Source organism: Macaca nemestrina, chromosome 9, assembly GCF_043159975.1.
Source record: "Macaca nemestrina isolate mMacNem1 chromosome 9, mMacNem.hap1, whole genome shotgun sequence".
NCBI lineage: Eukaryota > Metazoa > Chordata > Mammalia > Primates > Cercopithecidae > Macaca > Macaca nemestrina.
The window spans coordinates 29,520,435-29,535,015 of record NC_092133.1 but is presented as its reverse complement, the minus strand read 5'-3'; the positions used below and the strand labels follow the sequence as shown (position 1 = coordinate 29,535,015).

Here is a 14,581-nt window from a genome sequence, read left to right as displayed (position 1 = left end):
TAACATCTTACCACCATATCTGTAGTGCCTGGCATAGTAGGCACTCGAGTTATTTGTTGAAAGGTAGAATGGTAGGTTAATAAAAAATTTTAGAAAAAAATTTTGTATATTCTTAAACTGAGAGAATATTTTAAAAGCTTGAGATTGCTTTGTTTCTAATGTATACTACATAATAAAAACTGACCATTTTTATTCAGTTATGATTAAATAAAACCTTTCCAATGCCAAGGAAAGACTACCAACACTCCCATTACATAAATCCTAACCTAATGTGAAATAGAAAATCCACTTATACTCAGATATGTCCCCAGGGGTTAATTCTAATATTAAAGGAAGTGCTTAATTTTATTTCATTGGTTACGGTTGCAAAGACACTACTTAGCAACTTCGAATTACCTCATGAATACTAGTAAATAACCAAGATTTTATTAGGGTCTAGGTAAATTCATGATTTGAAACACTATTACTGGCCGGGCACGGTGGCTCAAGCCTGTAATCCCAGCACTTTGGGAGGCCGAGACCGGCGGATCACGAGGTCAGGAGATCGAGACCATCCTGGCTAACCCAGTGAAACCCCGTCTCTACTAAAAAATACAAAAAACTAGCCGGGCGAGGCGGCGGGCGCCTGTAGTCCCAGCTACTCGGGAGGCTGAGGCAGGAGAATGGCGTGAACCCGGGAGGCGGAGCTTGCAGTGAGCTGAGATCCGGCCACTGCACTCCAGCCTGGGCGACAGACCGAGACTCCGTCTCAAAAAAAAAAAAAAAAAAAAAAAAAAAGAAACACTATTACTTTGCTCAAATGATTTACAACTGTTAGGATATAATAACCAATGTCTTTGAGACTTACCTTATCTAAAACAGCAATGGTTTGTTCCATTATTCCAATCTGAATACTAATCAGAGCCTCATAGTTTGGTTCATTTAGGTACTTTGAGATTAAAAAAAAACAAAAAAAACAGGTAAGGATATTTTTCTCTCTTTCAATAGATAACTTTATAAAGATTGTTTTAGTTTTGAAAATTACTCTTTTTCATAACAAATATCTATGTAAGTTAAGATTGATTTGGCTTGGCTGAGTGTGATGGCATATGCTTGTAATCCCAGCACTTTGGGAGGCTGAGGCAGGTGGATCACCTGAGGTCAGGAGTTCGAGACCAGCCTGACTAACACGGTAAGACCTCATCTCTGCTAAAAAATACAAAAAATTAGCCGGCATGGTAGCACATGCCTGTAATCCCAGCTGCTCAGGAGGGTGAGGCAGGAGAATTGCTTGAACCTAGGAGGTGGAGGTTGCAGTGAGCAGAGATCACATCATTGCACTCCGCCTGGGCAAAATAAGCAAAACTCCATCTCAAAAAAAAAAAAAAAAAAAAAGATTGATTAGGCTTTTGTGCCATAATATTTCCTTGTATTTAGCCATCAATATATTCATGTACACTAATTATTACATCAAAGCACAAATTACAAATGCCTACTTTATTTTCTCATTCATTCAGTCATTTATTCAACTCACCAAACATTTAAGTGTTCCACTTGAGTCCCACATAACAAAGTCCTAGTTAAAGACACTGAGGGAGATACAAAGATAAATAATATGTCCTAGTCTTCATGGGAAGATGATCACATAGATATGATTGGTTGCCAGAAGACATGTAGAGTGTCATGCTAATTCAAAGGTGGTTTGTAATGAGATGGAATTTCTCCAGGCTTGGAAAATCAAGAAAGGTTTTGTGAAGGAGAAGGTGGTATTTAAACTAGACCTTGAAAAGTAGATTTGAGATGTACAAAAAAGGCAAACTAAGAAGAGCTGCTGGGAGGTGAAAACTATAGAAATGGGGCATGGCTTGGAAACCACAGAACTTGCATTAGTTTGTAGAAGTGATCGTTGAAGTTAGAAAAACAGAGGACGTCACCCAGGGAGAGGTATGGAAAGAAACACAAACATAGCTAAGGGCAAAATCTTGAAGAATGGCTACATTGAAGTGTTAGAGGCAAAAGAGAAGCCAGCAAAAGAGGCAGAGTGGTATGACATGTTGGAAGAAAAATTAATTTGGGGTGATGAAAGTCAAAGGAATGGGAAATTAAGATGGTTAAATGCTACAGAGAATTGAAGGACCACTGGGTTTGACAGGAAATCCTTAGTGAGCTCTGAGTAGAATGATCCTACTAAATGGGTCATGAAGAACTGGAGGCTGCAAATGTAAACTATTGGAAGAAAAATAACTCACAGATATATTTTGAAACACTCCTGGCTTAGAATATGCTTGGTATCACAGAGGCTTCTTATTAAATACTGGTTAAATGAATAAATACATTAATGAACAAAATTAAAACTATGTAAGGGGCTAGGGAGAATTTACCTTTTGGCGATCTCTTGAAAAAAATAGCATCTGAATATCCCAAGCCTTCTGATTTAGATCTTCCCTTTCCATCTCCATTTTCTTATGTTCCCACTCAATCTGAAGTATTCTTTTGTGTACATCTTTAGTTTCCATCATGCTAGCAATTTTCTTTTGTCCTTGAGTCTTTAAAAAAGCACATTAGATATCCATATAATATGATTCTGTATATAGAACATAGAATATTTGAGGCTGAATGCTATTTTTAGAAAACACTTGGATCACAGAGATAATTCCATCTTCTTTTTAAGAAACAGACATTAAGGCCAGGTGTGGTGGCTCACACCTGTAATCCCAGCACTTTGGGAGGCCGAGGCGGGCGGATCACAAGGTCAGGAGATCGAGACCATCCTGGCGAACACTGTGAAATCCCGTCTCTACTAAAAATGCAAAAAAAAATTAGCTGGGCGTGGTGGCGGGCGCCTGTAGTCCCAGCTACTCGGGAGGCTGAGGCAGGAGAATTGCGTGAACCCAGGAGGCGGAGCTTGCAGTGAGTGGAGACTGCACTCCAGCCTGGGTGACAGAGCGAGACTCCGTCACACACACACACACACACACACACACACACACACACACACACACAGAGAGACATTAAAAAATGGCTTCTTGGGCAAAATCTGATCACTATAAAGCATGATACTCATTAAACAGAAGGGATTATAAGATACATTTAAATAGCAGAGCCAATTTACTTTATATGTCAACAATTAGGCAGGAACTTTTTTTTGCTGTCACCCAATCTACCAACCTGTATGCATTTGTATTCCTACTCATTGTCCTCACACCTGATGCTGGGTGTGGTGTCTTATGCCTGTAATCCCACTACCTTGGGAGGTTGAGGCAGGAGGAATGCTTGAGCTCATGAGTTTGAGACCAGCCCAGGCAACAGAGCGAGACCTCAACTCCATGGAAAATCAAAAAATTAGCCTGGAATAGTGGTGCACACCAGTGGTCCCAGCTACTCAGGAGGCTGAGACAGGAGGATCACTTGAGGCCAGAAGGTCAAGGCTGCAGTGAGCCGTGTTCATGCCACTGCACCCCAGCCTGGGTGACAGAGGAAGTGCAGTGGCACTTCCTGTCTGAAAAAAAGGAAGAAAGAAAATAGAGAAACAATAGTCAATCATGAAACCAAAAGTTGGTTCTTTTAAGAAATCAGCAAAATTGACAAACCTTTAGCTAGACTGACTAAGAAAAAAAAAAAAAGGCTCAAATTGCTAAAATAAGAAATGAAATCAAGAATATTACTACCAATATTACGGAAATTAAAAGGATTATAAGAGAATACTATGAAAATTCTACACCAACAAATTAGATAACATAGATGAAATGGAAAATTCCTAGAAACACACAAACTATAAAAACAGAAAATTTTAATAGACCTAAAACAAGTAAATAATTGAATCAGTTATCAAAAACCTCCCCCAAAAGAAAAGCCCAGGACCAGAAGACTGATGAATTCTATCAAACATTTAAAGAAAAATTACACCAATACTACTCAAACACTTCCAAAAAATAGGAGAGGAGAGAACACTTTCTAATACATAATATGAGGCCAGTAGTACCTTGATACCAAAGCCGGAGAAAGACATCACAAGAAAATTATAGACCAATATCCCTTATGAACACATACACAAAAACAAAAACGTTCAATAAAATACTAGCAAACTGATTCCAGCAGCACATTGAAAGGATTATAACTATGATCAAGTGTCATTTATCCTAGGATTGCAAGAGTAGTCCGCATAATCAAACAATATAATATACCTCATTAACAGAACAAATTTAAAAACCCACATGATCATGTCAATTGATGTAGAAAAAAATTTGACAAAATCCAGCACCATTTAATGATAAAAACAAAATATATGCAACAGACTTGGAATAAAAGGGAACTTCCTCAACATGGTAATGGGAATTTACAGAAAACCCATCATAACTTCATACTCAATGATAAAAGACTGAAAGGTTTCCAACTAAGATCAGGAACAAGACAAGGATGTCCCACTTTTTGTCACTTTGATTCAACACTGTAATAAAAATTCTAGTCATGGCAATTAGGCAAGAAGAAGAACTAAAAGGCACCCAAACTGAAAAGATGTAAAACAATTTCCATTCACAGATTAATGAATCTAAATATAGAGAGAAAATCATATAGAATCCAAAAACCCTACTAGAGATAATAAATAAATTCGGCAAAGTTGCAGAGTATAAGATCAACATGCAAAAATCAATTGTATTTTTATACATCACCACTGAAAAATGTGGAAAATAATTAATAAATCAATTCCATTTACAATAATATCAAAAAGAAAAAACCTAGAAATAAAGTTAATCTAAAAAGTATGTGTACAAAGAAACCTACAAAATATTGCTGTAAGAATATAAAGATTAAATAAATGGAAGGTCATCCCATGTTCTTGGATCAAAAGACTTAAGACAGTACTCCTCAAAGGAATCTATAGATTTAATGCAATCACTGCCAAAATTTCAATGGCTTTTTTTTTTTTTTTCAAATCCTCAAATTCATATGAAGCTGCAAAGGATCATGAATAGCCAAAACAATATTGAACACAAAAAGTTGGATGGCTAACATTTCCCTACTTCACAGAAGAAAACAGGGACTGAGGCCAGGCTCAGTGGCTGATGCCTGTAATCCCAGCGCTTTGGGAGGCTGAGGCAGGCAGATCACCTGAGGTCAGGAGTTTGAGACCAGCCTGGCCAACAAAGTGAAACCTTGTCTCTACTAAAAATACAAAAATTATCTGGGAGTGGTGGTGGGTGCCTGTAAATCCTGGCTACTTGGGAGGCTGAGACAGGAGAATTGCTTGAACCCGGGATGTGGAGGTTGCAGTGAGCCAAGATTATGACACTGCACTCCAGCCTGGGAGACAGAGCGAGACTCCATCTCAAGAAAGAAAAGAAAGAAAAGAAAAGAAGGAAAGAAAAAGAAAAGAAAAGAAAGAAAACAGGGATAAATCTTCATGACTTCAGATTTGATTCTTAGATATTTATTTATTTTATTTTTTGAGACAGAGTTTTACTCTGTCACCCAGGCTGGAGTGCAGTGGTGCCATCTCACCTCACTGCAACCTCTGCCTCCCGGGTTCAAGCGATTCTCCTGCCTCAGTCTCCTGAGTAGCTGGGATTACAGGTGTCTGCCACCATGCCCGGCTAATTTTTGTATTTTTAGTAGAGATGGGGTTTCACATCTTGGCCAGGCTGGTCTTGAACTCCTGACCTCAGGTGATCCACCTGCCTCAGCCTCCCAAAGTGCTGGGATTACAGGCATGAGCTACTGCACATGGCCTGATTCTTAGATTTAACACCAAAAACATGAGACAATCCATAGAAGGGGATAAAATATTTGCAAATTATATAAGGGTTTAATATCCAGAACATATAAAAAACTCTTATAACTCGACAACAAAACCCAATTTAAAAATGGGCAAAAGACTTCAGTAGACATTTGTCCAAAGATATACAAGTGGTCAACAAGCATATGAAAAGATGCTCAATGTCACTAGTCATTAGAGAAATTTACATCAAGAATAAACCCACTAAGATGGCTGTAATTAAAAAGCAAGCAAGCAAAGAACAAAAAAGAGAGAAAATAACAAGTTTTGATAAGGATGCAGAGAAAGTGAAACCCACATGCTTTGCTGGTGGAAATATGAAATGGTACAGCTACTGTGGAAAACAGTTTGCAGCGCCTCAATCAGTTAAACATGCAATGACCATATGATCCAGCAATTCCACTTCTAGGTATATATCCCCAGAGAACTGAAAACAGGTTTTCAAAAACTTGTGCATGAACAGTTATAAGCACCACAATAGCCAAAAGGTGGAAGCAGCCCAAATATTCACCAGCTGATGAACGGATAAACAAAATGTATATCCATAAAATGAAATATGATTTGGTCATAAAAGAAGAATGAAGACTGATACATGCTACAACATGGTTAAATCTTAAAAACATGCTAAGTGAAAGAAACCAGAAAACAAAGGCCACATATTGTATGATTCCATTCATACAAAATACTAAGAATAGGCAAATCCATAGAGACAATGCAGATTAGTGGTGTCCAGGGGCTGAGGGAAGAGGTGAATGGGGAATAACTGCTTCATGGGTGTGGGGTTTCCTTTTAGGATGATAAAAAATGTTCTGAGGCCGGGTGGGGTGCCTCACTCCTGTAATTCCAGCACTTTGGGAGGCTAAGGCGGGAGGATTGCTTGAGCCCAGGAGTTTGAGACCAGCCTGGGCAATATGGTGAAACCCCATCTCTACCAAAAAAATATAAAAATTAGCCAGGTGTGGTGGCACATGCCTGTAATTCCAGCTACTGAGGTGGGAGAATGGCTTCAGTCTGGGAGGCGGAGGTTGCAGTGAGCTGAGACCATGCTCTGGCACTCCAACCCAGATGACAGAGCCAGACCCTGTCTCAAAAAACAAAAAACAAACAAAACAAAAATGTTCTGGAACTAGATAGAAGTACTAGCTGCACAGCTCTGTGATGTACTAATTGCCACTGACTTGCACACTTTAAATGGTTACAATAGTACATTTTATGTGATGTGTATTATACCACAATAAAAATAGCTCTAAAAAACTAAGTTACAAAGCAATCAACACACCTAGATCAGAGATGACAGGTGTTAGAACTATCAGATGGGAAATGTAAAATAATTATGACTAATTTCCTTATAAAGAGTACAGCATGGAACAGTGGAGAAAAGGTAACTTTATAGTAATGAAGCCTGACAAACACTACCTCAATTCAGGTGGTCAAGATTCAATAAACAGTGATGACATGTTGATAGCATGTATCCTTGAAATCATGTGCTGAGAGGGTATTTTACCTCTGTGGTCTCTGTCTCCATACTCCAGGTGAATAGTGATAAATACATCAGAGAAACCACAGTTGAGGCACATTCTACAAAATAACTGACTATTACTCTACAATAAACTGTCAAGGTCATCAAAAACAAGACAAAACTGAGAAACTGTCACTGTCTAGAAAGAAATGACAATTGGCCGGGCGTGGTGGCTCACGCCTGTAATCCCAACACTTTGGGAGGCCGAGGCAGGTGAGTCACCTGAGGTTGGGAGTTCAAGACCAGCCTGACCAACATGGAGAAACCCTGCCTCTACTAAAAATACAAAATTAGCTGGGCGTGGTGGTGCATGCCTGTAATCTCAGCTACTCAGGAGGCTGAGGCAGAAGAATCACTTGAACCTGGGAGGCGGAGGTTGCGGTGAGCTGAGATTGTGTCATTGCACCCCAGCCTGGGCAACAAAAGCAAAACTCAGTCTAAAAAGAAAAGAAAAAAAAAAGGAAAGACATGACAACCAAATAAAATGTATCCTGATGAGATCCTGGAACAGAAAAATGACCTTAAGTAAAAACTAAGGAAGAGTGAATAAAGTTTGTGCTTTAGTTAATAATAATGTATCAATATTACTTCAATAGTTGTGACAAATGTACCATACTGATGGAAAACAATAAAAATATAAGAAACTGGATAAGGAGTATATGAGAATTCTGTGTACTATCTTTACAACTTTTTTAAAGCAAAATTTTTGGAAAGGATAGACAACATGCATGAACAAATGGGGAATTTCAGCAGAGGGATGGAAACTGTAAGAGTTAAACAAATACTAAATATAAGTCTATCTATCTATCTATCTACAATAATATGGTAACAGATATTTTGCCTTTGATGGGCTCATTATTAGACTAGACACAGCATAAGAAAGAATGAATGAACTTGAATATAGGGCAACAGAAATTACCCAAACTGAAACATAAAGAGGACAAAGAGTGAAAAAAATGAGTATCGAATATCTAAGAGATGTGGAACAATATCAGACAATCTGACACGTGTGTAATTGGAATCCCAGTAGAAAAAGAGAGAGCAAACAGGGCAGAAGAAATATTCAGAGATAATCAATGAGAATTTTCCAAAGATAATGACAAATATCAAATCACAGATTGAGGAAGCTCAGAGAACCTCAAGAATCTCACGCACACCGCCCACCCCCCACCTAGACACATCGTGTTCAAACTGTTGAAACCAAAGATAAAAAATCTCAATGCCAGACACATTAAATTCAGAAGAACAAAGATAAAAAATATAGCAGAAACCTTATCAGAAACTATATAGATGTTCAGAAGAAAATGAACATCTTTAAAATGAAAAGAGAGAGAACAAATGAACGAACCTGGCAATCCAGTGAATCTAGCAAAATATCTTTCAACAATGAAGGTGATTAAAGACTTCTTCAGATAAAGAAAAACCAAGATAATTCATTACTAGCAGGCTTGTACTTCAATTAAGTTTAAGGAAGTTCTTTAAGCAGAAGGTAAATGATACAAGATGGAAATTTGGATCTAAACAATGAAATAAAGATCTTTTGAAATAGTGAAAATTAAGGTAAATAGAAAATACCTCTTTTCACATTTTTATTATTCTAAAAGATAATTGTCTAAAGCAAAAATAATAGCAATATGTTTTGTGTTTATAGCATTTGTAAAAATAAAATGTACAGTAGTGTTATCATCTAATTCCCAAATAGCACAAAATCCCCAAATATTTAGAAATTAAATAACACACTTTTAAATAACCCGTGAATCAAACAGGAAGTCACAACAGAAATTAGAAAATATTTAAACGAAAAGAAAATTAAAACACAAAATATTAAAATTTGTAGAATACAGATAAAATAAAGCTTATAGGGGATATTTTTTTAGGACTCAATTATACCTAAAGCTTATAGGGAAATGACATTAAATGTTAATATTAGAAAAGAAGTAAGGTCTGAAATCAACTAACCAAGCTTATTTAAGATTATCTTTGCCTGAGTAGGCTGGGCCTAACAAAACGATGGCATACTAGAATGGACATTTAGCTCTGTGATCCTTCTTGAACCTTAAAATTATGGAGGGAGCTTTTAAAAAATACTCATCCTGGGGATGGGGTCCGGGAACATTTATAAAGTTCTTCAAATGATTCTAATGTGCAACCACAGTCAGGAAACCACTGACTTAACTGAATTAAAATTACTTATGAAAATGGGAGAATAATGTAAAATATTCAATATAGCAGGCAATATGTTTTGTCTTTAAAAAAGTATAATTGGCCAGGTGCAGTGGCTCACACCTGTAATTCCAGCACTTTGGGAGGCCAGAGCAGGAGGATCACTTGAGCTCAGGAGTTTGAGAACAGCCTGGGCAACATATTAAGACTCTGTTTTTACAAAAAAATAATTTAAAAACAATTAGCCAGGTGTAGTGGTGTGAACCTGTACTCCCAGCTACTCTGGAGGTGAAGGTGGGAGGATGTCTTGAGCCCAACCTTAAGGCTGCAGTGAGCCGTGATTGTGCCACAAGACTCTAGCCTGAGGAATAAAGCAAGACCTTGAATAAAAATAAAAATAAAAAGTATAATTACCCGAATCACAGAATTCAAGTCTTCAATTATGTTCCTGTTGATGAGAATTGCATCAGAATACTCCAGCACTAGCTGGAAATTTTCTAGTTCTACTTGTCCTTGTTTAAGAAGAATTTGGATTGTCAAATTCAACTGGAATCTCACTTTCTCTTCCTGTAATCTAAATTGAAAAGCACTTCAAAGCAAGTAGTTGTAATATATTTCAAATTTCACCTATTATCTGAGAATATAAAAATCAAACATGCTGGAGATTAGTGTGGAGAATATTTTCCTGATGATGAGCTTTCCTAGAGGTGTCTCTGAAACCTCTTCCTATTGATGCAGAATTACACCTGGGTTGCTCAAAGAATGGTATGGACAGAAATACATTTATAGATTTTTACTTTAGGATTAAGAAAAGATTGTATAATTTTGACTGTAATAAAAGTAAAGTAAAAATGAAGAAAATAGAGACACTTTTAAATAACAAATCTGGCCGGGTGCAGTGGCTCATGCCTGCAATCCCAGCATTTTGGGATGCCAAGGTGGGTAGATCATCTGAGGTCAGGAGTTCGAGACTAGCCTGGCCAAAATGGCGAAACCCTATCTCTACTAAAAATACAAAAATTAGTGGTGACAGGCGCCTGTAATCCCAGCTACTTGGGAGGCTGAGGCATGAGAATCTCTTGAACCTGGGAGGTGGAGCTTGCAGTGAGCCAAGATCGTGCCACTACACTCCAGCTTGTGTGACAGAGTGAAGCTCCATTTCAAAATAAATAAATAAATAAATAAATAAATAAATAAATAACTCTATTAAAATTCTGAACTTATTTATTGATTTCTGATACTATATTAAGAATATTTAATATGTAAGTTACTTAACAAATCTATTTCTGGGCAATTCATATTCCTCACTATAGCCTAGATCTAAAAATGATGTGTAACAATGAATTTGGGAACATCAGAGAAGTATTTATCGATGAGGCTATAAATATAGCCAAAAAATGAAGCAAGGACTTAAATATCTTAATCACTTAGTCAACAACAAGTTCCCCTAGAGAAAAATATATCAGTTGGCTGTGTGTCTACATGGAAAGTTCTTAGATGTCTGATTAATTTTCCACACGGTTAGCTTATATGCCTCGAGCCCCAAAGTACTGACTGGAAGAAACAGGTTCTTTGTGTTTTTATGTGGAAGGGGCTGACTTAAAACAATACTAAGATTTTTCTGAAACTTGCTTATTTGTAAGAAGAGCAACAAAACGTGGGAAAGTTCCATCCTGAATCAAGGTCTTATGTAACAAAGCACGCTTTTTAAAATGCAAATTTTAAAGCACAGTGCTGGAAGGGAGATAGCTGTAAAGCAGTCAGTAGGCCTTCTCCCGGGTGATAACACAACCTGACTTAGCCCTAATTAGACTTTGAATAGGTGAACATGAAAGAAAACTTCAAATTACAGGATGAGTTCATGGAACACTCTCTCAATCTCCTGTTGCACCTTCTCTTCCTCCTCAACTCTTTTCCGGAGGAAAGTTGCCATTTCCAATAAGTCAGCTGCTTTCTGCTTTACCTAAAGAAACCGAGCCAGAAACATGTCAGAACATATGGAGCTTCAATTTTAGACAACATACATCTTTTAACTTTTTAAACTTAAAAACCTTAACAGGTCTATCTTTCAAAGAAAGTAATAAACATTTAAATTTAAATGTCTAAAACTTACATGGCATGTAACAATTTGAACAATTTGAAAAGTATCAAATTTGCTTCTTTGTGAAAATCAAGTATGCAAGCAACTATAAATTCTTTTATATCTTATTTTTAAAATTTGTTCTCATAACTTTAAATGAAACTATAGAAACAGGTACTTTAACAAAAATATGCCAGCCTGATGCATGTGGGCACTAAATTTAGGGAATTTGGGGGAGTGGTCAAGAAGCAACAAAAGGAAGGATTCTCTTCCCAAATAAACACACTCTTAAATTTTTACTCATTGCTACATTCTAGCAAAACTATAAAGTTGGCTCTGCTGAGCCAAATATAATTCTAATCTATGCAAAATGAGATAACCTACAACAGTGCTGTCCAAGAAAAATATAATGTGAGCCATAAATGTAAGTCACATATGCAATTTTAAATTCTGTAGTAACCACATTATAAAAAGTGAAATCAAAGAGATGAACTTAATTTTACTAATGTATTTTAATTCATTGTGTCCAGAATATTATCACTTCAACCTACAATCAATATAAAAATATTAATGAGACATTTTTTTTGTTCATATTAAGCCTTCTAAATCTGTGTATGTTACAGCACATGTTACAGCACATCTCAATTAGGACTGGCAATATTTATTTCAAGTGCATAGTAACCCTGTGGTTAATGGACACTATTTTGAATGGCACCAGTCTAAAAGCAACAGGCCTACACTTAGCCTTCAATAGCACCAGGGTTAATATCGTATTTCATTATCTTATTACTATGACCAAATACTACCCTAGCAGGGAAACCTAAATAATTAGCTTTTTTGGTTACACTGACCAATGTAAACTATGTATTTGATATTAGTACACTAAAAATTAAATTAAAATAGTATATACTTTCTGTTCATTTTCCACTTTTGCTCGTCTTGTCATGCAGAAGTGATTCCAGACCAAAGGGTTCAAGCCTTCTGGCATGTTACTAATATTGTCCAACTCATCCATGGCTTTCATTAACTGGGCAAAGGCATCCTTACTCAACTTGCCAGATCCTGGTAGTTCTCCAAAAGGGACAGCACTGGTTGTTTCTGAGTGCGTTTTCTGTTTGGAAATCCTGGTATTACCAAGAAAAGCCCATCAACATTTCACATTCTCACAAAAACAGCAATGTGAAACAATTAGGCCCTTAGCACAGGCATAACACATTGTATGACTCTTCCCTTTGGCATGTGAGGGCTGGTAGGTGGGTTATTCCACAGATAAAGGGATCCACTTTGCCCTGCTTCCATACTCTCCAGGTTCTCAGACGTGACCTTGGCTAGACTACAGATGTCTCCAACTACTGTCAGCACTGACAGACAGCTGTACCTGTGCTAGGAGATATTTCCTTTCTGTATACTGTAAGCAGGCAAATAAATCAACCCATCATTTCACCTCAGCCTCCCAAAGTGTTGGGAATACAGTGGTGAGCCACCACCTGGCTAACTCTGTTTCTATCTACATTAATAGATTAGTTTCATTTCCCTTTGTTTCAGCTGGAAAGGGAAAAAGGGTACAAAGATTTGGGCAAGGCACTCACTATCAAGATGCTTTACGATACACTGAGGTTCAAACTATATTATCATCCCCATTCTCTAGATGAGGAAAGTCAGCCTTGAAGAGAAGCTCATGGCCCAAGGCTATCGGTCTGACAGGTGATGGAGTTAGGATTTAGAGTTGATTCTGTATGACATGAAAGCTTGTGCTTTCCCACTGCTGCAGGAGGTCTCACTTCTTTTTCCACAAGGAGAAGGTATATAATTGGGCTAATTATCGCTCACTCTTTTAAAAATAGGAAAACCGCCGGGCGAGGTGGCTCACACCTATAATCCCAACACTTTGGGAGGCCGAGACAGGTGGATCACGAGGTCAGGAGATCGAGATCATCCTGGTCAACATGGTGAAACCCCGTCTCTACTAAAAACACAAAAACTAGCTGGGCGTGGTGGCGCATGCCTGTAATCCCAGCTACTCAGCAGGCTGAGGCAGGAGAAACGCTTGAACCCGGAAGGCGGAGGTTGCAGTGAGCCGAGATCGTGCCACTGCACTCCAGCCTGGGCGACAGACAGAGACTCCATCTCGAAAAAAAAAAAGAAAACCAAAACAATAGGCATGTTCTAGGTTAAATTTCCTAGGTTGCCTGTAACCTGCCTGAGTCTGTATCTCAAACACAAATTAGCTGACTATATCTTTGTGACAAACTCCATGATTTCTAGATTACATTTGATTGAAAACTATGAAAATCTGCATTTATAATGGTGGAAGTCAGTGATACTTTCTTAGAACTCTTTTCAAATGGCTATTTTCAACCATTTATACTGGCATGTTTCAAACTTTGAGCACAAGCACATGAGATACTCTGAGGAAAAGCAATTTGTGGTCAAATAAGTTTGGAAAACACTGCTTACTCTGTACCTTATACTTGGAGATCCAAAGGCCAACAATAAATTCTGCAGTAAAAGAAAAGCTGCTTAACTTCCATTTTTTAACCCAGTATCTTCCCGAAACTTACTTAGTCCTGGAAGCCTATTACAAGTAGTTCCAATTTATACATCAGGGAACTTGTGTTTGTTTGAATGCACTTTAGAAAAAAACTGTTTTTAAATCTGTGTGCCAACTATGATGTAAGAGGAACTTCCTTAATGTATAAAGCAGAACCTACAATAGCACCATGCTTACACAGATCCTTAACTGTTTTTAAATAATGAAAATAAATCATTATTCTCTACCTTAAGATATAGACTTAATCTCAAAAAATACTGAATTATGATCAAAACCCTTAAACATCTCCACCTAAAAGATATTATACTGAATAATTCCATTTAATTGGGAGAAAAAAGCTGAAATCTAGTAACACTCCTCTTTATTTGCAAACTTTTTTTCTCAGAAACACAATAGTGAAGGAGAAACAAACCTTGGTCGGCGTTTAAAAAGTTTGTACAGTATATCCACTTGATGACCGGGAATTTCAGAAAATTCCTTTTTAAAGCTGCGATCCATAACCTAAGGACAAACATG

The 14,581-nt window shown here is 37.4% G+C and overlaps 1 protein-coding gene across 7 annotated transcripts in view; it reads right to left on the bottom strand.

The window, feature by feature from the left end:
* LOC105478311 (cilia and flagella associated protein 43) overlaps positions 1–14,581 on the bottom strand; it is a 107,940-nt gene that overhangs the window by 1,645 nt on the left and 91,714 nt on the right. For 6 of the 7 annotated variants that reach the window (XM_011735428.2, XM_071069167.1, XM_011735429.2 and 3 more), the window contains 6 exons: positions 14,478–14,566; positions 12,425–12,638; positions 11,285–11,397; positions 9,849–10,008; positions 2,361–2,525; positions 848–928 (listed from right to left, as the gene is read on the bottom strand). In XM_011735428.2, coding sequence (XP_011733730.2) covers positions 848–928; positions 2,361–2,525; positions 9,849–10,008; positions 11,285–11,397; positions 12,425–12,638; positions 14,478–14,566 — 822 coding nt within the window. The remainder of the gene's footprint in view (positions 1–847; positions 929–2,360; positions 2,526–9,848; positions 10,009–11,284; positions 11,398–12,424; positions 12,639–14,477; positions 14,567–14,581) is intronic. The other variant, XM_011735430.2, reaches the window with a different exon arrangement.